Source organism: Salmo salar, chromosome 15 (genome assembly GCF_965601325.2).
Source record: "Salmo salar chromosome 15, fSalSal1, whole genome shotgun sequence".
NCBI classification, from domain to species: domain Eukaryota; kingdom Metazoa; phylum Chordata; class Actinopteri; order Salmoniformes; family Salmonidae; genus Salmo; species Salmo salar.
In genome coordinates, this window is record NC_138305.1 from 108,456,200 (window position 1) to 108,480,733 (window position 24,534).

The 24,534-nt window shown below is 47.5% G+C and overlaps 1 protein-coding gene across 15 annotated transcripts in view; it reads left to right on the forward strand.

Moving 5' to 3' along the window:
* The window catches only part of rerea (arginine-glutamic acid dipeptide (RE) repeats a), a 366,496-nt gene that overhangs the window by 336,493 nt on the left and 5,469 nt on the right, over positions 1-24,534 (forward strand). For 11 of the 15 annotated variants that reach the window (XM_082962261.1, XM_082962262.1, XM_082962256.1 and 8 more), the window contains 7 exons: positions 5,899-6,061; positions 7,884-7,976; positions 9,871-10,070; positions 11,954-12,115; positions 14,165-14,275; positions 16,364-17,802; positions 22,342-22,552. In XM_082962261.1, the coding sequence (XP_082818387.1) occupies positions 5,899-6,061; positions 7,884-7,976; positions 9,871-10,070; positions 11,954-12,115; positions 14,165-14,275; positions 16,364-17,802; positions 22,342-22,552 (2,379 nt within the window). Of the gene's footprint in view, positions 1-5,898; positions 6,062-7,206; positions 7,250-7,370; positions 7,382-7,883; positions 7,977-9,870; positions 10,071-11,953; positions 12,116-14,164; positions 14,276-16,363; positions 17,803-22,341; positions 22,553-24,534 lie in introns of those variants that run through there. The other 4 variants (XM_082962260.1, XM_082962269.1, XM_082962268.1 and 1 more) reach the window with 4 other exon arrangements.

Here is a 24,534-nt window from a genome sequence, read left to right on the forward strand (position 1 = left end):
TCTCACGTCATCTCTGTTCTCCCACTACTGTAATGTCTGTAGTCATCCTATTTAGCTAGCCTGCCTATGGATGCTGCTGTCTCTGACTAAACCATTTTACTACTTCTTCAGAGTAGATCAGGCTTTCACCAACTGTCTCTGTCCATCTCGTCGTTGTGTATAATTCCTCTGTCATGCGGTCTATCTGTATCTAACCTAACGTAGCGGGACTTGGTGTATCCGTCCAGAGATCTTTATATAATGACCAGATGCCCATGTCTCCAGCCTAACAATGGGAGTCGTCGTCCCAAAGACAGGAAGGCAGGCGACAAACTTAGGTCCAAAATAAACCTCTAGAAACAGGATTATTTTGGACAGATTTTGGCGAGAGTGAAACCTCTCGTTTTACCTCTTAAGTCTCTGGTCCGTCTATCCGAGCTGGGAAAAAAACCAGGCATAATGGATTATGGTCATTGTAGTTAATTGTTTAAATGTTTCTGCTTTGTGAACTAGGTTGAATATTTACTTAATGAAAACTACATCTCCCTTCAGCCCAGCATCCCACATACTGTAGTTATTGACTTGATTTCGCTCATCAATTATTTGATTTCTCTTTAGAGAAACGGTGTGTTGGGTTCACACGAAAAACCCTAACTAAATGGAATTCAAGTAATTGAACAGACATGGTCAATTCGTTGTTTAATTACGGGGGAAAAACAAATGGCGGTTAATCGCTCAGCACAACTCCACAACACTGACTGTAGTTTACTGTGCCTTTGAGCCTTAAACAGGAGTTGTCATTTTTACAATGAAGATAACAGCAGCTCATCAATCCTCTCTGGCTATCCTTTCATTAAGGAATTAACAAGCAGTAGTAGGAAGGTTTGGGGGTTCAGGGTGGGGGAGAGTTGGCGGTTCAGGGTGGGGGAGAGAGAGAGTTGGCGGTTCAGGGTGGGGGAGAGAGAGAGTTGGCGGTTCAGGGCGGGGGAGAGAGAGTTGGCGGTTCAGGGCGGGGGAGAGAGAGTTGGCGGTTCAGGGCGGGGGAGAGAGAGTTGGCGGTTCAGGGCGGGGGAGAGAGAGTTGGCGGTTCAGGGCGGGGGAGAGAGAGTTGGCGGTTCAGGGCGGGGGAGAGAGAGTTGGCGGTTCAGGGCGGGGGAGAGAGAGTTGGCGGTTCAGGGCGGGGGAGAGAGAGTTGGCGGTTCAGGGCGGGGGAGAGAGAGTTGGGGGTTCAGGGCGGGGGAGAGAGAGTTGGGGGTTCAGGGCGGGGGAGAGAGAGAGTTGGGGGTTCAGGGTGGGGGAGAGAGAGAGTTGGGGGTTCAGGGCGGGGGGGTGAAAAGAGTTGGGGGTTCAGGGCGGGGGGGTGAAAAGAGTTGGGGGTTCAGGGTGGGGGAGAGAGAGTTGGGGGTTCAGGGTGGGGGAGAGAGAGTTGGCGGTTCAGGGCGGGGGAGAGAGAGAGTTGGCGGTTCAGGGCGGGGGAGAGAGAGAGTTGGCGGTTCAGGGTGGGGGAGAGAGAGAGTTGGCGGTTCAGGGCGGGGGGGTGAAAAGAGTTGGGGGTTCAGGGTGGGGGAGAGATATTTGGGTGTTTAGGTTGGGGGAGAGAGATTTCGGTGTTTAGGGTGGGGGAGAGAGAGTTGGGGGTTCAGGGTGGGAGAGAGAGAGAGAGAGAGAGTTGGGTGTTTAGGTTGGGGAGAGAGAGTTGGGTGTTTGGGTTGAGGGAGGGAGAGTTGGGTGTTTAGGTTGGGGGAGAGAGAGTTGGGTGTTTAGGTTGGGGGAGAGAGAGTTGGGTGTTTAGGTTGGGGGAGAGAGAGTTGGGTGTTTAGGTTGAGGGAGGGAGAGTTGGGTGTTTAGGTTGGGGGAGAGAGAGTTGGGTGTTTAGGTGGGGGAGAGAGAGTTGGGTGTTTAGGTGGGGGAGAGAGAGTTGGGTGTTTAGGTTGGGGGAGAGATATTTGGGGGTTTAGGTTGGGAGAGAGAGAGAGAGTTGGGGGTTCAGGGCGGGGGAGAGAGAGAGATATTTGGGTGTTTAGGTTGGGGGAGAGAGAGTTGGGTGTTTAGGTTGGGGGAGAGAGAGTTGGGGGTTCAGGGCGGGGGAGAGAGAGTTGGGGGTTTAGGTTGGGGGAGAGAGTGTTGGGGGTTCAGGGCGGAGAGACAGAGAGAGAGTTGGGTGTTTAGGTTGGGGGAGAGAGTTGGGGGTTCAGGGTGGGGAGGGAGAGAGAGTTGGGGGTTCGGGTGGGGGGGGGGGGGGGGAGGGGGGAGAGAGAGTTGGGTGTTTAGGTTGGGGGAGAGAGAGTTGGGTGTTTAGGTTGGGGGAGAGAGAGTTGGGTGTTTAGGTTGGGGGAGAGAGAGTTGGGTGTTTAGGTTGGGGGAGAGAGAGTTGGGTGTTTAGGTTGGGGAGGGAGAGAGAGTTGGGGGTTCAGGGCGGGGGAGAGAGAGTTGGGGGTTTAGGTTGGGGGGGAGAGAGTTGGGGGTTCAGGGCGGGGGAGAGGAATCCCACAGGAATCAGAATAATGGCCCGCTGCACCCTTTGTCAATTTGTGTGTGTATAATTCAGAGTGTGTGTGTGTATAATTCAGAGTGTGTGTGTATAATTCAGAGTGTGTGTGTGTGTATAATTCAGAGTGTGTGTGTGTATAATTCAGAGTGTGTGTGTGTGTAATTCAGAGTGTGTGTGTGTAATTCAGAGAGTGTGTGTGTGTGTGTGTGTGTAAATCAGTGTGTGTGTATAATTCAGAGTGTGTGTGTGTGTAAATCAGTGTGTGTGTGTGTATAATTCAGAGTGTGTGTGTATAATTCAGAGTGTGTGTGTGTATAATTCAGAGTGTGTGTGTGTATAATTCAGAGTGTGTGTGTGTATAATTCTGTGTGTAAATCAGTGTGTGTGTGTGTGTGTGTGTGTGTGTGTGTATAATTCAGAGTGTGTGTGTATAATTCAGAGTGTGTGTGTATAATTCAGAGTGTGTGTGTATAATTCAGAGTGTGTGTGTGTGTGTATAATTCAGTGTGTGTGTGTGTGTATAATTCAGAGTGTGTGTGTGTGTGTGTGTGTGTGTGTGTGTATAATTCAGTGTGTGTGTGTGTGTATAATTCAGAGTGTGTGTGTGTGTGTGTGTGTGTGTGTGTGTGTGTGTGTGTGTGTGTGTGTGTGTGTGTGTGTGTGTGTGTGTGTGTGTGTGTATAATTCAGAGTGTGTGTGTGTGTAAATCAGTGTGTGTGTGTATAATTCAGAGTGTGTGTGTGTGTATAATTTAGAGTGTGTGTATAATTCAGAGTGTGTGTATAATTCAGAGTGTGTGTATAATTCAGTGTGTGTGTATAATTCAGTGTGTGTGTATAATTCAGTGTGTGTGTATAATTCAGAGTGTGTGTGTGTATAATTCAGTGTGTGTGTGTATAATTCAGTGTGTGTGTGTATAATTCAGTGTGTGTGTGTGTGTGTATAATTCAGAGTGTGTGTGTGTGTGTATAATTCAGAGTGTGTGTGTGTATAATTCAGAATGTGTGTGTGTATAATTCAGTGTGTGTGTGTGTGTGTATAATTCAGAGTGTGTGTGTGTGTGTATAATTCAGAGTGTGTGTGTGTGTGTATAATTCAGAGTGTGTGTGTGTGTGTATAATTCAGAGTGTGTGTGTGTGTGTATAATTCAGAGTGTGTGTGTATAATTCAGAGTGTGTGTGTGTAATTCAGAGTGTGTGTGTGTAATTCAGAGTGTGTGTGTGTATAATTCAGTGTGTGTGTATAATTCAGTGTGTGTGTTTAATTCAGAGTGTGTGTGTGTGTAATTCAGTGTGTGTGTGTGTATAATTCAGAGTGTGTATAATTCAGTGTGTGTGTATAATTCAGAGTGTGTATAATTCAGAGTGTGTGTGTGTGTAATTCTGTGTGTGTGTGTGTATAATTCTGTGTGTGTGTGTGTGTGTGTGTGTGTGTGTGTGTATAATTCAGTGTGTGTGTGTGTAATTCAGTGTGTGTGTGTGTGTATAATTCAGAGTGTGTGTGTGTGTGTATAATTCAGTGTGTGTGTGTATAATTCAGAGTGTGTGTGTGTGTAATTCAGAGTGTGTGTGTGTGTCTGTGTGTATAATTCAGAGTGTGTGTGTGTGTATAATTCAGAGTGTGTGTGTGTAATTCAGAGTGTGCAGTAGTTAATGTGAGAGAGAGTTTTAGTATACCGTTTTATTTGGGGGGTTTTATTGTTCAGAAATGTGGTGGGTCGTCTCTTCGTTCGCTGGACTTTATCCTGCTAACTGTTAGAAATGTCCGAACTGAATTTGGGAAAAGGGCTTTTATGTCCTCTGCACCATCGTCTTGGAACGCCTGACAAAATACTTTTAAACTGGAAGAACTTGTCCCGATTGGTGTTTTTAAATCACTGATGGAGGATCTGGAGGCTGATTCCCTGACCTGTCACTGTTTTTAATTTGCTGTTTTATGATTTTGTTATACTCGTGTGAATTCTATGGTTTTTACTAGATGACTTGTAGTTTTTCATGTTGTTTGTCTGTAATTTTGGTAATGACTTGGCGCTGCCTATCTTGGCCAGGACGCTCTTGAAAAAGAGATTTTAAATGTCATTGAGCCCTTCCTGGTTAAATAAAGGTTAAATAGTAACAAAAAGCCTCCCTCAGCAGAGTCCTCTGATCCGTGTGTTAATGTCCTCACTCAGACTTTGATTTCCGACCGGTCCTTTTGTGCAACGGATTTATCCCTCGTTCTGACAGACCTTACACACACACACACACACACACACACACACACACACACACACACACTTAGAATAATACACACACATACACACACACACACACACACACTTAGAATAATACACACACATACACACACACACACACTTAGAATAATACACACACACACACACACACACACACACACACCACACACACACACACACACACACACACACACTTAGAATAATACACACACATACATACACACACAAACTCGGAATAACACACACACGGCCCAGGCTCTGAATGTTTGATTAAAGTTCAATTGACTCCTCCAGCGGCTGGGCGAGAAACCGTTTCAGGTCCTATTTGTAGCAGGAAAGCTTTTCCCGACATGTTCTTTTGTTCCCATTCAGCCGCTTGCCACCCAGGCAGCCCCAACAGCACTGCTCCTAATACCCAATCATTCAGCCAGCCAGCCAGACTGCCTCCTGGCCTCCCTGCCTCCTGGCCTCCCTGCCTCCTGGCCTCCCAGCCTCCCTGCCTAATCCTGCAACTGACAGACAGACACAGGCACAGCAGCAGCACAAACACACCCGGCTACTTGCAAAACCTGACATGGAGTCATGGTCTCAGTGACCTGGAGTCATTTTCTCAGTCCACTCCAAACCACTACGGTCTTTTCCTCGCTATGTGACGCAGTGGCTGTTAGATCATCTAATATCTAACTTGGATGTTAGTACATTAGGGAATTATTTACCATGTCTGAAATAAAACATTAAGCTCTTATTTTCAGGAGTTATTTTTCTACAAAGTGATGCAGTGTTTCCCCTAGGATTTTTTTCAGCAACGGTGGCAAAGTCAGTTTAGAGGCCCTCCTATTGGCCACAGAGACAAAATGTTGCTGTTTTAATGCTAGTTTCATGCAATTCTACACATTTTGTCATGGGGCAGAGAGAACTACAAGAAATTAATTGTGAATGTTAATGTGTGTGTGTGTGTGTGTGTGTGTGTGTGTGTGTGTGTGTGTGTGTGTGTGTGTGTGTGTGTGTGTGTGTGTGTGTGTGTGTGTGTGTGTACGCACTGTTTTGACCTGATTCCTACATGAGTAAGATGCACAGTTCAGTGTTCCTGGTACTCGTTCCTTATCCTCTCTGTCTCCGATACAGGGCTAGTTGCTAACCTTCTACGACTGGATATAAGAGTGTGTGTTCTGATGGTGTATCTCTTGCCTTGCAGGGTGAGTTGATAACCTTCTACTACTACTGGAAGAAGACTCCTGAAGCGGCGTCGTCCAGGGCCCACCGTAGACACCGTCGCCAGCCTGTGTTCCGACGCATCAAGACGCGTACCGCCTCCACTCCCGTCAACATCCCATCTAGACCCCCCTCCTCAGAGTTCTGTAAGTGGTACACTATCCCTACGCCCCAAACCTCCACCCCATCAACAGTCCCCTCCTCAGAGTTCTGTAAGTGGTACACTATCCCTACGCCCCAAACCTCCACCCCATCAACAGTCCCCTCCTCAGAGTTCTGTAAGTGGTACACTATCCCTACGCCCCAAACCTCCACCCCATCAACAGTCCCCTCCTCAGAGTTCTGTAAGTGGTACACTATCCCTACGCCCCAAACCTCCACCCCGTCTAGACCACCCTACTCAGAGTTCTGTAAGTAGTACACTATCCCTACGCCCCAAACCTCCACCCCATCAACAACCCCCTCCTCAGAGTTCTGTAGGTAGGACACTAACCCTACGCCCCAAACCTCCACCCCATCAACAACCCCCTCCTCAGAGTTCTGTAAGTAGTACACTATCCCTACGCCCCAAACCTCCACCCCATCAACAACCCCCTCCTCAGAGATCTGTAGGTAGGACACTAACCCTACGCCCCAAACCTCCACCCCATCAACAACCCCCTCCTCAGAGTTCTGTAAGTGGTACACTATCCCTACGCCCCAAACCTCCACCCCATCAACAGTCCCCTCCTCAGAGTTCTGTAAGTGGTACACTATCCCTACGCCCCAAACCTCCACCCCATCAACAGTCCCCTCCTCAGAGTTCTGTAAGTGGTACACTATCCCTACGCCCCAAACCTCCACCCCATCAACAGTCCCCTCCTCAGAGTTCTGTAAGTGGTACACTATCCCTACGCCCCAAACCTCCACCCCGTCTAGACCACCCTCCTCAGAGTTCTGTAAGTAGTACACTATCCCTACGCCCCAAACCTCCACCCCGTCTACAGCCCCCTCCTCAGAGTTCTGTAAGTAGTACACTATCCCTACGCCCCAAACCTCCACCCCATCAACAACCCCCTCCTCAGAGTTCTGTAGGTAGGACACTAACCCTACGCCCCAAACCTCCACCCCATCAACAACCCCCTCCTCAGAGTTCTGTAAGTAGTACACTATCCCTACGCCCCAAACCTCCACCCCATCAACAACCCCCTCCTCAGAGATCTGTAGGTAGGACACTAACCCTACGCCCCAAACCTCCACCCCATCAACAACCCCCTCCTCAGAGTTCTGTAAGTAGTACACTATCCCTACGCCCCAAACCTCCACCCCATCAACAACCCCCTCCTCAGAGTTCTGTAGGTAGGACACTATCCCTACGCCCCAAACCTCCACCCCGTCTAGACCACCCTCCCCAGAGTTCTGTAGGTAGAACACTAACCCTACGCCCCAAACCTCCACCCCATCAACAGCCCGCTCCTCAGAGTTCTGTAGGTAGAACACTAACCCTACGCCCCAAACCTCCACCCCATCAACAGCCCGCTCCTCCGAGTTCTGTAGGTAGGACAGTTATGTTGCCATAGAAATTGAATTCTGAACATCCAAGCTCTAACGAGCAGGCAAGGAAAGGAAAAACCACTCGCATCAAGTCTCTTTCTGGTTACTCCTGATACATTTGACCTTTTTGATAAGGCTTGTAAAGCAACTCGAAATGGCAAGAACAGGATCGGCAACAACAACAAAAAGTAATACTGTGTTAGAGGTCGAGCAATGGTCATCACAAGTAGTACGTTAGCATTTGATTGGTAACAACGTGTGAGATGCTTAGCACAGTACCGTGCTTCTACACCTGCATTGCTTTCTGTTTGGGGTTTTAGGCTGGGTTTCTGTACAGCACTTTGAGATATCAGCTGATGTAAGAAGGGCTATATAAATACATTTGATTTGATTGATTTGGCGCTTGGTAACGACGTGTGTTGTGTTCTCCTCCAGTGGACCTGAGTTCAGCCAGTGAAGATGACTTGGACAGTGAAGACAGTGAGCAGGAGCTGAAGGGTTACGCCTGCAGACACTGTTTCACCACCAGTAAGATGATACACACACAGATATATATATATATATATACACACACAGTCATATGGACCCGTTATCCTCATCATATTGTGTGTATGAATCCCACCTGTCTTGAGTACATCACATTACAGCTGACAACCCCAGTCTCTCTACCTCATAACCACACGCACGGCTGGTTACCTCTGGTCTCCCCCTAACGCGGCTGGTTATCTCTGGTCTCCCCCTAACCCGGCTGGTTATCTCTGGTCTCCTCCTAACCCGGCTGGTTACCTCTGGTCTCCCCCTAACGCGGCTGGTTATCTCTGGTCTCCCCCTAACCCGGCTGGTTATCTCTGGTCTCCTCCTAACCCGGCTGGTTATCTCTGGTCTCCCCCTAATGCGGCTGGTTACCTCTGGTCTCCCCCTAACATAGCTGGTTATCTCTGGTCTCCCCCTAACCCGGCTGGTTATCTCTGGACTCCCCCTAACCCGGCTGGTTATCTCTGGACTCCCCCTAACGCGGCTGGTTATCTCTGGTCTCCCCCTAACGCGGCTGGTTATCTCTGGTCTCCCCCTAACGCGGCTGGTTATCTCTGGTCTCCCCCTAACATAGCTGGTTATCTCTGGTCTCCTCCTAACCCGGCTGGTTATCTCTGGTCTCCCCCTAACATAGCTGTTTATCTCTCTGGTCTCCCCCTAACGCGGCTGGTTATCTCTGGTCTCCCCCTAACATAGCTGGTTATCTCTGGTCTCCCCCTAACATAGCTGGTTATCTCTGGTCTCCCCCTAACCCGGCTGGTTATCTCTGGACTCCCCCTAACCCGGCTGGTTATCTCTGGACTCCCCCTAACGTGGCTGGTTATCTCTGGACTCCCCCTAACCCGGCTGGTTATCTCTGGTCTCCCCCTAACGCGGCTGGTTACCTCTGGTCTCCTCCTAACGCGGCTGGTTACCTCTGGTCTCCCCCTAACGCGGCTGGTTATTTCTCTGGTCTCCCCCTAACATAGCTGGTTATCTCTGGTCTCCTCCTAACCCGGCTGGTTATCTCTGGTCTCCTCCTAACGCGGCTGGTTATCTCTGGACTCCCCCTAACGCGGCTGGTTATCTCTGGACTCCCCCTAACGCGGCTGGTTACCTCTGGTCTCCTCCTAACGCGGCTGGTTACCTCTGGTCTCCTCCTAACGCGGCTGGTTACCTCTGGTCTCCTCCTAACGCGGCTGGTTACCTCTGGTCTCCTCCTAACGCGGCTGGTTACCTCTGGTCTCCCCCTAACGCGGCTGGTTATCTCTCTGGTCTCCCCCTAACATGGCTGGTTATCTCTGGTCTCCTCCTAACCCGGCTGGTTATCTCTGGTCTCCCCCTAACGCGGCTGGTTATCTCTGGTCTCCCCCTAACGCGGCTGGTTACCTCTGGTCTCCTCCTAACGCGGCTGGTTATCTCTGGTCTCCCCCTAACGCGGCTGGTTACCTCTGGTCTCCCCCTAACCCGGCTGGTTATCTCTGGTCTCCCCCTAACGCGGCTGGTTACCTCTGGTCTCCTCCTAACGCGGCTGGTTATCTCTGGACTCCCCCTAACGCGGCTGGTTATCTCTGGTCTCCCCCTAACATAGCTGGTTATCTCTGGTCTCCTCCTAACGCGGCTGGTTATCTCTGGACTCCCCCTAACGCGGCTGGTTATCTCTGGTCTCCCCCTAACGCGGCTGGTTATCTCTGGTCTCCCCCTAACCCGGCTGGTTATCTCTGGTCTCTAACTGGCAGAGCCAAGAAGGGGTGTTTGTCTCAGTTCACCCCAGTGGTGTCTGATGTCCACCTGTCTGTCTGAGTTCTCTAAAGACTAGTTTGTAAGTAGAACATCTGTAGCAGGCTATCCCCTGTCTCTGACTGACAGGAAGCTGTATCTCAATGTCCCGTCTCCCTGTCTCTCTCAGCCTCTAAGGACTGGCACCACGGTGGCAGAGAGAACATCTTGTTGTGTACAGACTGTCGTATCCACTTTAAGAAGTACGGCGAGCTGCCTCCCATCGACAAGCCCGTGGACCCGCCTCCGTTCATGTTCAAACCCGTCAAAGAGGATGAGGATGGACTCAGCGGGAAACATAGCATGAAGACCCGACGTAACAGAGGATCGGTATGTAGCACACACAGTCAGAGTCACACAGTCACAGAGTCACACAGTCACAGAGTCACACAGTCACAGAGTCACACAGTCACACAGTCACACACACAGTCACAGAGTCACACAGTCACACAGTCACAGAGTCACACAGTCACACAGTCACAGAGTCACACACACAGTCAGTCACACAGTCACAGAGTCACACAGTCACACAGTCACAGAGTCACACAGTCACAGAGTCACAGAGTCACACAGTCACAGAGTCACACAGTCACACAGTCACACAGTCACACAGTCACAGAGTCACACACACAGTCACAGAGTCACACAGTCACAGAGTCACACAGTCACAGAGTCACACAGTCACAGAGTCACACAGTCACAGAGTCACACAGTCAGAGTCACACAGTCACACAGTCACAGAGTCACACACACAGTCACAGTCACACAGTCATAGAGTCATAGAGTCACACAGTCACAGAGTCACACACAGAGTCACAGAGTCACACAGTCACACAGTCACAGAGTCACACAGTCACAGAGTCACAGAGTCACAGAGTCACACAGTCACACAGTCACACAGTCACACACACAGTCACAGAGTCACACACACAGTCACAGAGTCACACACACAGTCACAGAGTCACACACACAGTCACAGAGTCACACACACAGTCACACAGTCACAGAGTCACACAGTCACACAGTCACACAGTCACAGAGTCACACAGTCACACAGTCACACAGTCACAGAGTCACACAGTCACACAGTCACACAGTCACAGAGTCACACACACAGTCACAGAGTCACACACACAGTCACAGAGTCACACACACAGTCACAGAGTCACACACACAGTCACAGAGTCACACACACAGTCACAGAGTCACACACACAGTCACAGAGTGTCACAGAGTGTCACACACACACAGTGTCACACACACAGTGTCACACACACAGTGTCACACACACAGTGTCACACACACACACAGTGTCACACACACACAGTGTCACACACTGTCACACACAGAGTCACACACACACAGTGTCACACACAGTCACACACAGAGTCACACACACACAGTGTCACACACAGTCACACACAGAGTCACACACACACAGTGTCACACACAGTCACACACAGAGTCACACACACACAGTGTCACACACAGTGTCACACACGAAGTCCATTTCTGTCACTGTCTTTCTGACTTTGTCTCTTTGTCTCTCTCACACTTATTCTGCATGGAGACACTCACAGTACACATCAACACACACACCTTATCGTCAACACACACCCTATCGTCAACACACACCCTATCGTCAACACACACCCTATCGTCAACACACACCCTATCGTCAACACACACCCTATCGTCAACACACACCCTATCGTCAACACACACCCTATCGTCAACACACCCTATCGTCAACACACACCCTATCGTCAACACACACCCTATCGTCAACACACCCTATCGTCAACACACACCCTATCGTCAACACACACACCCTATCGTCAACACACACACCCTATCGTCAACACACACCCTATCGTCAACACACACCCTATCGTCAACACACACCCTATCGTCAACACACACCCTATCGTCAACACACACCCTATCGTCAACACACACACGCCATCGTCAACACACCCTATCGTCAACACACCCTATCGTCAACACACACACCCTATCGTCAACACACACCCTATCGTCAACACACACCCTATCGTCAACACGCACACCCTATCGTCAACACGCACACGCCATCGTCAACACGCACACGCCATCGTCAACACGCACACCCCATCGTCAACACACACACGCCATCGTCAACACACACACACACACCTTCTCATCATGTAATCCTTCTGTCTCCGTGTGTGTAGATGTCGACGCTCCGTAGTGGCCGGAAGAAGCAGACAGCCAGTCCTGATGGACGAGCATCTCCAACCAATGAGGACCTGCGGTCTAGTGGCCGTACCTCCCCCTCCGCAGCCTCCACAGACAGCACTGACAGCAAGACAGACCCCCTGAAGAAACCCAGCAAGGTAGAGTACACACACACACACACACAGAGACACACAGAGAGAGAGAGACACACAGAGAGAGAGAGACACACAGAGAGAGAGAGAGACACACAGAGAGAGAGAGAGACACACAGAGAGAGAGAGACACACAGAGAGAGAGAGACACAGAGAGAGAGAGAGACACAGAGAGAGAGAGAGACACACAGAGAGAGAGAGAGACACACAGAGAGAGAGAGAGACACACAGAGAGAGAGAGAGACACACAGAGAGAGAGAGAGACACACAGAGAGAGAGAGAGACACACAGAGAGAGAGAGAGAGACACACAGAGAGAGCGAGACACACAGAGAGAGCGAGACACACAGAGAGAGAGAGACACAGAGAGAGAGAGAGACACAGAGCGAGACACAGAGCGAGACACAGAGAGAGAGAGAGACACAGAGCGAGACACAGAGAGAGAGAGAGAGAGACACAGAGAGAGAGAGACACAGAGAGAGAGAGAGACACAGAGAGAGAGAGAGAGAGAGAGACACACACACATACAGTTGAAGTCAGAAGTTTACATACGCTTAGGTTGGAGTCATTAAAACTCATTTTTCAACCACTCCACACATTTCTTGTTAACAAACTATAGTTTTGGCAAGTCGGTTAGGACATCTACTTTGTGCATGACACAAGAAAATTTTCCAACAATTGTTTACAGACAGATTATTTCACTTATAATTCACTGTATCGCAATTACAGTGGGTCAGAGGTTTACATACACTAAGTTGACTGTGCCTTTAAACAGCTTGGAAAATTCCAGAAAATTATGTCATGGCTTTAGAAGCTCCTGATAGGCTAATTGACATAATTTGAGTCAATTGGAGGTGTAACTGTGGATGAATTTCAAGGCCTACCTTCAAACTCAGTGCCTCTTTGCTTGACATCATGGGAAAATCAAAAGAAATCAGCCAAGACCTCAGAAAAAAATTGTAGACCTCCACAAGTCTGGTTCATCCTTGGGAGCAATTTCCAAACGCCTGAATGTACCACGCTCATCTGTACAGACAATAGTACTCAAGTATAAACACCATGGGACCACGCAGCTGTCATACCGCTCAGGAAGGAGACGCGTTCTGTCTCCTAGAGATGAACGTACTTTGGTGCGAAAAGTGCAAATCAATCCCAGAACAACAGCAAAGGACCTTGTGAAGATGCTGGAGGAAACAGGGTCAAAAGTATCTATATCCACAGTAAAACGAGTCCTATATCGACATAACCTGAAAGGCTGCTCAGCAAGAAAGAAGCCACTGCTCCAAAACTGCCATAAAAAAGCCAGACTACGGTTTGCAACTGCACATGGGAACAAAGATCGTACTTTTTGGAGAAATGTCCTCTGGTCTGATGAAACAAAAATAGAACTGTTTGGCCATAATGACCATCGTTATGTTTGGAGGAAAAAGGGGAAGGCTTGCAAGCCGAAGAACACCATCCCAACCGTGAAGCACGGGGGTGGCAGCATCATGTTGTGGGGGTGCTTTGCTGCAGGAGGGACTGGTGCACTTCACAGAATAGATGGCATCATGAGGGGGGGAAATTATGTGGATATATTGAAGCAACATCTCAAGACATCAGTCAGGAAGTTAAAGCTTGCTCACAAATGGGTCTTCCAAATGGACAATGACCCCAAGCATACTTCCAAAGTTGTGGTAAAATGGCTTAAGGACAACAAAGTCAAGGTATTGGAGTGGCCATCACAAAGCCCTGACATCAATCCTATAGAAAAATTGTGGGCAGAACTGAAAAAGCTTGTGTGAGCAAGGAGGCCTGTATTTGGCTAAGGTGTATGTAAACGGCCGACTTCAACTGTACTTACATACACACATGCACACTTATTGACTCACACACAGGCTCATTAGTGTTTAGTTCCTTAGCACTCTCTATCATCAGATTCTCTACCAGGTGAATATGTATGAAAGCCCGATTGGGAAATGACAATAGTATGTTATTATGGATGGATTGATGGATGGATGGATGGATGGATGGATGGATGGATTGATTGATTGATTGATTGATGGATTGTCATCAGAAGATTGAGGAGTCTCCTATGAAGACTGCCAAACGCCAGAGAGAGAAGGGAGGAGCCTCAGACACAGAGGACACAGACAACAGGACAAGCGCCAAAAAGTCCAAGACCCAGGTGACTTAACTAGTACATCTCATACCAGTGTCTGATGGGTAGCTGTGTGTGTTGAGGAATAGTGTCTAATGTCTTGAATACAGTGGCTTGCAAAAGTATTCAACCCCATTTGCATTTTTCCTATTTTGTTGCCTTACAACCTGGAATTAAAATCATTTTTTGGGGGGGTTTTGTGTCATTTGATTTACACAACATTCCTATCACTTTGAAAAACAAACAAGAAATGTAACAAAAAAACTGAAAACTTGAGCGTGCATAACTATTCACCCCCCCGAAGTCAATACTTTGTAGAGTCAACTTTTGCAGCAATTACAGCTGCAAGTCTCTTGGGGTATGTCTCTATAAGCTTGGCACATCTAGCCACTGGGATTTTTTTACCATTCTCCAAGGCAAAACCGCTCCAGCTCCTTCAAGTTGGATGGGTTCCGCTGGTGTACAGCAATCTTTAAGTCATACCACAGATTCTCAATTGGATTGAGGTCTGGGCTTTGACTAGGCCATTCCAAGACATTTAAATGTTTCCCCTTAAACCATTTGAGTGTTGCTTCAGCAGTATGCTTAGGGTCATTGTCCTGCTGGAAGGTGAATCTCCATCCCAGTCTCAAATCTCGAAGACTGAAACAGGTTTCCCTCAAGAATTTCCCAGTATTTAGCGCCATCCTTCAATTCTGACCAGTTTCGCAGTCCCTACCGATGGAAAAACATCTCCACATTATGATGCTGCCACCACCATGCTTCACTGTGGGATGGTGTTCTCGGGGTGATGGGAGGTGTTGGGTTTGCGCCAGATATAGCGTTTTCCTTCCTGGCCAAAAAGCTACATTTTAGTCTCATCTGACCAGAGTACCTTCTTTCATATGTTTGAGGAGTCTCCCACATGCCTTTTGGCAAACACCAAATGTGTTTGCTTATTTTTTCTTTCAGCAATGGCTTTTGTCTGGGTACTCTTCCATAAAGCCCAGCTCTGTGGAGTGTACGGCTAAAAGTGGTCTTATGGACAGATACTCCAATCTCCACTGTGGAATAGTGTCTAATGTCTGGGGTTGGGCTGTATTCTGGAATAGTGTCTAATGTCTGGGGTTGGGCTGTATTCTGGAATAGTGTCTAATGTCAGGGGTTGGGCTGTATTCTGGAATAGTGTCTAATGTCTGGGGTTAGGCTGTATTCTGGAATAGTGTCTCATGTCTGGGGTTGGTCTGTATTCTGGAATAGTGTCTAATGTCTGGGGTTGGGCTGTATTCTGGAATAGTGTCTAATGTCGGGTTGGGCTGTATTCTGGAATAGTGTCTGTCAGGGGTTGGGCTGTATTCTGGAATAGTGTCTAATGTCTGGGGTTAGGCTGTATTCTGGAATAGTGTCTCATGTCTGGGGTTGGTCTGTATTCTGGAATAGTGTCTCATGTTTGGGGTTGGGCTGTATTCTGGAATAGTGTCTAATGTCTGGGGTTGGGCTGTATTCTGGAATAGTGTCTAATGTCTGGGGTTGGGCTGTATTCTGGAATAGTGTCTAATGTCTGGGGTTGGGCTGTATTCTGGAATAGTGTCTAACGTCTGGGGTTGAGCTGTATTCTGGAATAGTGTCTAATGTCTGGGGTTGGGCTGTATTCTGGAATAGTGTCTAATGTCTGGGATTGGGCTGTATTCTGGAATAGTGTCTAATGTCTGGGGTTGGGCTGTATTCTGGAATAGTGTCTAATGTCTGGGGTTGGTCTGTATACTGGAATAGTGTCTAATGTCTGGGGTTGGGCTGTATTCTGGAATAGTGTCTAATGTCTGGGGTTGGACTGTATTCTGGAATAGTGTCTAATGTCTGGGGTTGGGCTGTATTCTGGAATAGTGTCTAATGTCTGGGGTTGGACTGTATTCTGGAATAGTGTCTAATGTCAGGGGTTGGGCTGCAGTATTGAAATGACTAAAAGGCCAGAGCCTGTATGTACGCTTTAGATACGGACCCTATATGTTATTACAATGCCTATACCAAGCCTATTTGTTCTCTTCCTGGACATCTATTCTCCCAAGTGTAAGGAGATGTGATCATGATGACAACCACTGTGGTATGGAATTCACTGCTCTCTTCCCTGTTCCACAGGAGCTGGGTCGGTCCGACTCGCCGTCTGAATGCGAGGGAGAGGGCGAAGGCGAGAGCTCCGACGGGCGTAGCGTCAACGAGGAGTGTAGCAGTGACGCTAAAGACATTGACCAGGACAACCGCAGCTCCTCGCCCTCCATCCCCAGCCCCCGAGACGGGGAGAGTGACTCGGACTCCTCCGCCCAGCAACAGCTGCTCCTACTGCAGAGACAAGAGAGGGAGAGGGTGAGAGAGGGGCAGTCGCAGCACCCTCTGGTTATCCAGTCCTGTCAGCCAGGGTCCTCCGGTGGTCGCTCCATCACCCCTCCATTACCTTCCACGTCCTCCTCAGCCCCCTCACTGGTCCCCCAGGTCCCACCCTCCTCCACACCCCCCACTTCTCTTCTACCGCCTCCCATGCCCCAACAGGCCGGCCCCCTCTCTCTCATCCAATCAGGGGCGTCGATCCACCCCCAGAGGCGGCCCTCGCCCTCGCCTCATTCTCCGCAGCAGGGGATGTCTCAGGTTCCGCCCCCAGGACCGCCAGGCTCCACGCAGTCGCTACCGAGCACGTTCCACGGCCCGCTGCCCCACCCACTTCAAACTGGCCCCTCTCACCTGCCCCACCCCCACTCCCTGCCCCCTCAAAGCTTCCCATTGGGCCCCCAGTCTCAGGTCCCGCCCTCCCCGCTCCCTCTCAGTCAATTGCAGCAGCCGTCTCACAGGGCCCACACGCCCCCCAGCCAATCATCGTCGTCCCAGGGTGGCTCGTCCAATCAGCCGCCCCGCGAGCAGCCCCTACCCCCCGCCCCTTCCATGTCCATGCCCCACATCAAGCCCCCTCCCACCACCCCCATCCCCCACATGCCCAACCGCGACCCTCAGTCCCACAAACACGGGCCTCCACACCTCTCAGCACCCCCTTTCCCCCAGATGCCCTCCAACCTGCCCCCTCCGCCCGCCCTCAAACCCCTCTCCTCCCTGTCCACCCACCACCCTCCCCCTGCCCACCCTCCTCCCCTCCAGCTCATGCCCCAGGGCCCAGGCCAGCAGCTCCAGCCTCCACCAGCCCAGCCCCCTGTCCTCACCCAGTCCCAGAATCTCCCCCTTTCAGAGAGAGAGAGAGGCAGCCAGCACCACCTTCCTCCTCCTCTACCCCCATCCGGACCGTCACCATCCTCCCACCCCAACACATCCCAACAGTCCCCGTTCCCTCCTCCCCCCTCCTCCTCATCCTCCTCTCTACCGCCAGGCCTCCAGCCCCCCTCCTCCTCCATCTCGATGCCCCTCCCAGCCTCCGTCGGCTCCGCCTGCCCAGGTCCCGCCCTCCCACCCGTACACATCAAGGAGGAACCTCTCGACGAATCAGAGGAGCCCGAGAGCCCTCCGCCCCCTCCGCGGAGCCCCTCTCCCGAGCCTACCATCGTCAACACGCCCAGCCATGCCAGCCAATCAGCACGGTATGATCGCACCCACACACTGTCAGAACACACACACACACACACACACTGTCAGAACACACACACACACACACACACTGTCAGAACACACACACACACACACTGTCAGAACACACACACACACACACACACACACTGTCAGAACACACACACACACACACAGTCTATTTGAATGTGACGACCTGTTGTGCTTCAGTGGCTCTGTCTGTTAGAGGTAGACAGGATCTGTTAATGGAGGTAGGCAGGATCTGTTAATGGAGGTAGGCAGGATCTGTTAATGGAGGTAGGCAAGATCTGTTAATGGAGGTAGGCAGGATCTGTTAATGGCGGTAGACAGGATCTGTTAATGGAGGTAGGCAAGATCTGTTAATGGAGGTAGGCAGGATCTGTTAATGGAGGTAGGAGGATCTGTTAATGGAGGTAGGCAGGATCTGTTAATGGAGGTAGGCAGGATCTGTTAATGGAGGTAGGCAGGATCTGTTAATGGAGGTAGGCAAGATCTGTTAATGGAGGTAGGCAGGATCTGTTAATGGAGGTAGGCAGGATCTGTTAATGGAGGTAGGCAGGATCTGTTAATGGAGGTAGGCAGGATCTGTTAATGGAGGTAGGCAGGATCTGTTAATGGAGGTAGGCAGGATCTGTTAATGGAGGTAGGCAGGATCTGTTAATGGAGGTAGGCAGGATCTGTTAATGGAGGTAGGCAGGATCTGTAAATGGAGGTAGGCAGGATCTGTTAATGGAGGTAGGCAGGATCTGTTAATGGAGGTAGGCAGGATCTGTTAATGGAGGTAGGCAGGATCTGTTAATGGAGGTAGGCAGGATCTGTTAATGGAGGTAGGCAGGATCTGTTAATGGAGGTAGGCAGGATCTGTTAATGGAGGTAGGCAGGATCTGTTAATGGAGGTAGGCAGGATCTGTTAATGGAGGTAGGCGGGATCTGTTAATGGAGGTAGGCGGGATCTGTTAATGGAGGTAGGCGGGATCTGTTAATGGAGGTAGGCGGGATCTGTTAATGGAGGTAGGCGGGATCTGTTAATGGAGGTAGGCGGGATCTGTTAATGGAGGTAGGCGGGATCTGTTAATGGAGGTAGGCGGGATCTGTTAATGGAGGTAGGCGGGATCTGTTAATGGAGGTAGGCGGGATCTGTTAATGGAGGTAGGCGGGGTCTGTTAATGGAGGTAGGCGGGATCTGTTAATGGAGGTAGGCGGGATCTGTTAATGGCGGTAGGCGGGATCTGTTAATGGCGGTAGGCGGGATCTGTTAATGGAGGTAGGCGGGATCTGTTAATGGAGGTAGGCGGGATCTGTTAATGGAGGTAGGCGGGATCTGTTAATGGAGGTAGGCGGGATCTGTTAATGGAGGTAGGCGGGATCTGTTAATGGAGGTAGGCGGGATCTGTTAATGGCGGTAGACAGGATCTGTTAATGGCGGTAGGCAGGATCTGTTAATGGCGGTAGGCAGGATCTGTTAATGGAGGTAGGCAGGATCTGTTAATGGAGGTAGGCAGGATCTGTTAATGGAGGTAGGCAGGATCTGTTAATGGAGGTAGGCAGGGTCTGTTAATGGAGGTAGGCAGGATCTGTTAATGGAGGTAGGCAGGGTCTGTTAATGGAGGTAGGCAGGATCTTCATACAATTAATTAAAATGCCTTGATTTGTATGGAATGTTCAATAGAAACAAAGTTTTAAAAATCCGACGCGTTTCGGCTGCATGGCCTTCGTCAGGGAGTACAAAGAAATAATACAATGTTCTCTTTTGAACAGCTTTTCCAATTAGCCCTAATTTGAAGAGGGAGTGGTTACAAAATGGATTGGACAACACCTAGTAAGCAATACTATTCACATTAAAAAGTCAAATACTGTAGCTATGTTATCATAAAAATACAACTCCAAGCTAGAAGGATCAGAAACACAACACAGGTATGCCGAACGGGTAGGCAATGAAGACTACCCCATGGCAAGGCACTACAAGTCCTTACACCATGGCAACCCTGCCTCCCTACAAGCTATGGGTATTGATCATATTCCGGCCTCTATTAGAAAAGGGGACCGTCTTAAACAGTTAAACCAAAGGGAAAGTTTTTGGATTTACAAACTACAGGCCACTAAATACCCTGGTTTAAATGAAGATATGGATTTACAAACTACAGGCCACTAAATACCCGGGTTTAAATGAAGATATGGATTTACAAACTACAGGCCACTAAATACCCTGGTTTAAATGAAGATATGGATTTACAAACTACAGGCCACTAAATACCCTGGTTTACATGAAGATATGGATTTACAAACTACAGGCCACTAAATACCCTGGTTTACATGAAGATATGGATTTACAAACTACAGGCCACTAAATACCCTGGTTTACATGAAGATATGGATTTACAAACTACAGGCCACTAAATACCCTGGTTTACATGAAGATATGGATTTACAAACTACAGGCCACTAAATACCCTGCTTTACATGAAGATATGGATTTACAAACTACAGGCCACTAAATACCCTGGTTTACATGAAGATATGGATTTACAAACTACAGGCCACTAAATACCCTGGTTTACATGAAGATATGGATTTACAAACTACAGGCCACTAAATACCCTGGTTTAAATGAAGATATGGATTTACAAACTACAGGCCACTAAATACCCAGGTTTAAATGAAGATATGGATTTACAAACTACAGGCCACTAAATACCCTGGTTTACATGAAGATATGGATTTACAAACTACAGGCCACTAAATACCCGGGTTTAAATGAAGATATGGATTTACAAACTACAGGCCACTAAATACCCGGGTTTAAATGAAGATATGGATTTACAAACTACAGGCCACTAAATACCCGGGTTTAAATGAAGATATGGATTTACAAACTACAGGCCACTAAATACCCTGGTTTACATGAAGATATGGATTTACAAACTACAGGCCACTAAATACCCGGGTTTAAATGAAGATATGGATTTACAAACTACAGGCCACTAAATACTCTGGTTTACATGAAGATATGGATTTACAAACTACAGGCCACTAAATACCCGGGTTTAAATGAAGATATGGATTTACAAACTACAGGCCACTAAATACCCTGGTTTACATGAAGATATGGATTTACAAACTACAGGCCACTAAATACCCGGGTTTAAATGAAGATATGGATTTACAAACTACAGGCCACTAAATACCCGGGTTTAAATGAAGATATGGATTTACAAACTACAGGCCACTAAATACCCGGGTTTAAATGAAGATATGGATTTACAAACTACAGGCCACTAAATACCCGGGTTTAAATGAAGATATGGATTTCTCACCATTCCTGTAGGGTTGTGTTAGGTCCATTTGCTGTCATCTAGTGGACATTTTGCTCAATTGCCCTCAGCTATGTTTAGACTGTTGTTGTTCATGTTTGGCTGTGTTCTAGTGTACTATGGAATATATTGCTTTCTTATTCTTCACACTTCTCCCAGACATATTTAAGGTTAGAACTACCTTTCTAAGTGTTCTGATCCTTCTAGCTTGGAGTTGTATTTTTATGATAACATAGCTACAGTATTTGACTTTTTAATGTGAATAGTATGTAGGGCTAATTGGAAAAGCTGTTCAAAAGAGAACATTGTATTATTTCTTTGTACTCCCTGACGAAGGCCATGCAGCCGAAACGCGTCGGATTTTTAAAACTTTGTTTCTATTGAACATTCCATACAAATCAAGGCATTTTAATTAATTGTATGAAGAGTGCCTTGGTCCTCCTTTCTTTTACATCCCATGTCTGTTAATAGAGGTAGTCTGGATCTTTGTTTTTAATCAGATAATAAACTACATCCCATGTCTGTTAATAGAGGTAGTTAGATCTTTGTTTTTAATCAGATAATAAACTACATCCCATGTCTGTTAATAGAGGTAGTCTGGATCTTTGTTTTTAATCAGATAATAAACTACATCCCATGTCTGTTAATAGAGGTAGTCTGGATCTTTGTTTCTAATCAGATAATAAACTACATCCCATGTCTGTTAATAGAGGTAGTCTGGATCTTTGTTTCTAATCAGATAATAAACTACATCCCATGTCTGTTAATAGAGGTAGTCTGGATCTTTGTTTCTAATCAGATAATAAACTACATCCCATGTCTGTTAATAGAGGTAGTTAAGATCTTTGTTTCTAATCAGATAATAAACTACATCCCATGTCTGTTGAAGATGCTTGCCATTTTGATGCATTTAGCACATTTTCTATGCTAATGTGTTTTTTTTTTGTGTGTTTTTTTTATCGTTCATGATTTACAGATTTTAAGACAAGGTGTTCAAGTAGAATATTAATGGCTCATAAATACAAGTCGTATGAGTCTTTTGAGAACTGTGATGTTAGCCATCTGTGAATCCTGGAATATTGCATGTGTATTTCCATTAAGTATTGTTAGCCAAACTCTACATCCTTAGTATATATTAATGTGTATTTCCTTGAAGTATCGTTAGCCAAACAGTGCTTCCTTACAAAATATGAATGTTGTTTCCCCATTGTGTCCCCCTAGGTTCCACAAGCACCTGGACCGTGGGTACAACACGTGTGCTAGAACAGACTTCTACTTTACTCCTCTGGCTGCTTCTAAACTGGCCAAGAAGAGAGAAGAAGCACTGGAGCGGGTCAAGAGAGAGGCCGAGCAGAAAGCCCGGGAGGAGAAGGAGAGGGAGAAGGAACGAGAGAGGGAACGGGAAAGAGAGAAGGAACAGGAGAGAGCTGTGGTGAGGGTTTTGGTGTATTATGTCTCTTAACTTCACACTGGGAATTGAAACCACATTTTGTTCTAAAACCTCCTATATGTTTCTCATTTGCACTAGAGTATTTGTGACCTACCAGCTAGATTAGGTCTTATGTAGCAACATTTGAAATAGTGTTTTTAACATTGGATAAAAGTAGAGACTCAGAGCTAGAAATTGGTATATCATACACTACAGTTGAGGAACAATGGGAAAGTAATTCTGCTTTGAAAGACGATAAAGTTGTAACCTCACTTTTGAGAAAGTGACCCTTGAATGTTTTGGTACCTACTGGAGAGCTCTTTGTCTACACTCATTCAGCATCATTCACACCCTCAGCTTTAGCCCCACCCATCTCTTTAAGGATTTACATATGAGGCCATGTACTAAAGAAACCAAAGATTTCAAGACTAAAGGCTGGTTTATACTACGGGTGTGTTTGTAAATGTAATCTGGAGTGCCAGAGTGTGCTCTGGGCGTTCGTAAATTCAGAACAATTCGCTCTCGAAGCGTTCAGAGTGCACACAGGACCCTCTGGCCGAGGAGTAGAGTTGATCCGAGTGTTCTGTCCTAACAGCAGCAGTCAAGCACCCAAGCTGACTGGCTAACGTTGGCTAGCTTGCTAGCTACTTCCAGACACAAATGAGAGAACAGCTCACTCTGATCATTTTACTCTCCCTAGCAGAGCTGGTTAGGCTGTTTTCATCATATCTAGAGCGTTGGTGACTGCAACTGTGCTGCTGGCAACAATTGAATTACGTTTTTTTGCCAACGTTTACTGACACCGGCCATCTTCAACGGGTGTTGAGCGTTCGTACATTTGTCAGTTATTCTGCTCTCTGGCACACAGACGAGAGTGCTCTGAAGTCAGAGTAGATAACCAGAGCAAATGTACCTGCTGCGTCTATCAACAGTTGTCATAGTGACATCATAAACATTCTATTGAAATGGTTAGTTGCATAGTGAAGTCTTTTGTCTAGACATGTAGCTAGCAGCTGGCTAGCTAGCTAAACAATGAACCATAATCCCAACTCATAACGTTACTACCCTGCATGAATGGTAGCTAACCAACCAGGTTTAATGTTAGCTAGCTAACAAGGCTATAACTAGCAATGCAAATGGCTCTGATATATGAGTAATATTACTACACAGATCATACATGTAACATTAGCTAGCTAACAGTACACTTTAACTTGAAATTAAAATGACTTTCTGAGAAAATTAGAAACGTGCAATATCTGAAAATGTAGTTAGCTAGACTATCTTACCTGTATACATGGATGGATGCTTCTCCCTCTCTGTCACAGATGCCATGTTTGCCCTTAGTTTGAAGATGTAATCCGGAGACAGCTGTTTTATACAACAGCCTTCTGTGTCTTCTCTTTTTGACTCCGTCTGCATATTTGCAATCAAACGCCTGAATTTTCTCCATCTCCTTAGGTTTCATACTCTAATTCCACTGATTTCTAAACTCGGTCCTCCAGAAAGTGGAGAGCAACACTGATGCAGTTCTACTACGTGATGTCTTTATTAAAAGCAGCATTAGAAAGGATTACCTACACATACTGACCAGCTCATATTATAGACAGAAGCCTGTTACATGGCAGACCAATCAGAACTCATCTCTCGGCATGTCCAGCCCACTCATTATCTCAGCCAATCATGACTAGCAGGAAGGTTGCCCTCTTTTTCCATGGCTAAACCATCTAGGCTCCTAATTGAACAGTTTTATTCGTATTTACAGATGGAATACAAGTTTGTTATTAAGGCTCATAAAAGTTCACATGTTCCAGAAGGCATTTCTGCCAAAAAATGCATTTTGATGAAATAAAAACTTTCCGTTCAAACAGCTCTCCTGTGAAGTAGTGACGCGCGATATACATCCAGTTTCCTGAAACCAGTCACATTTGTCTAACCTTTTCCTTACAAACTGTTCCAACTTCCTTAGAACCTGTTGCAACCTATTA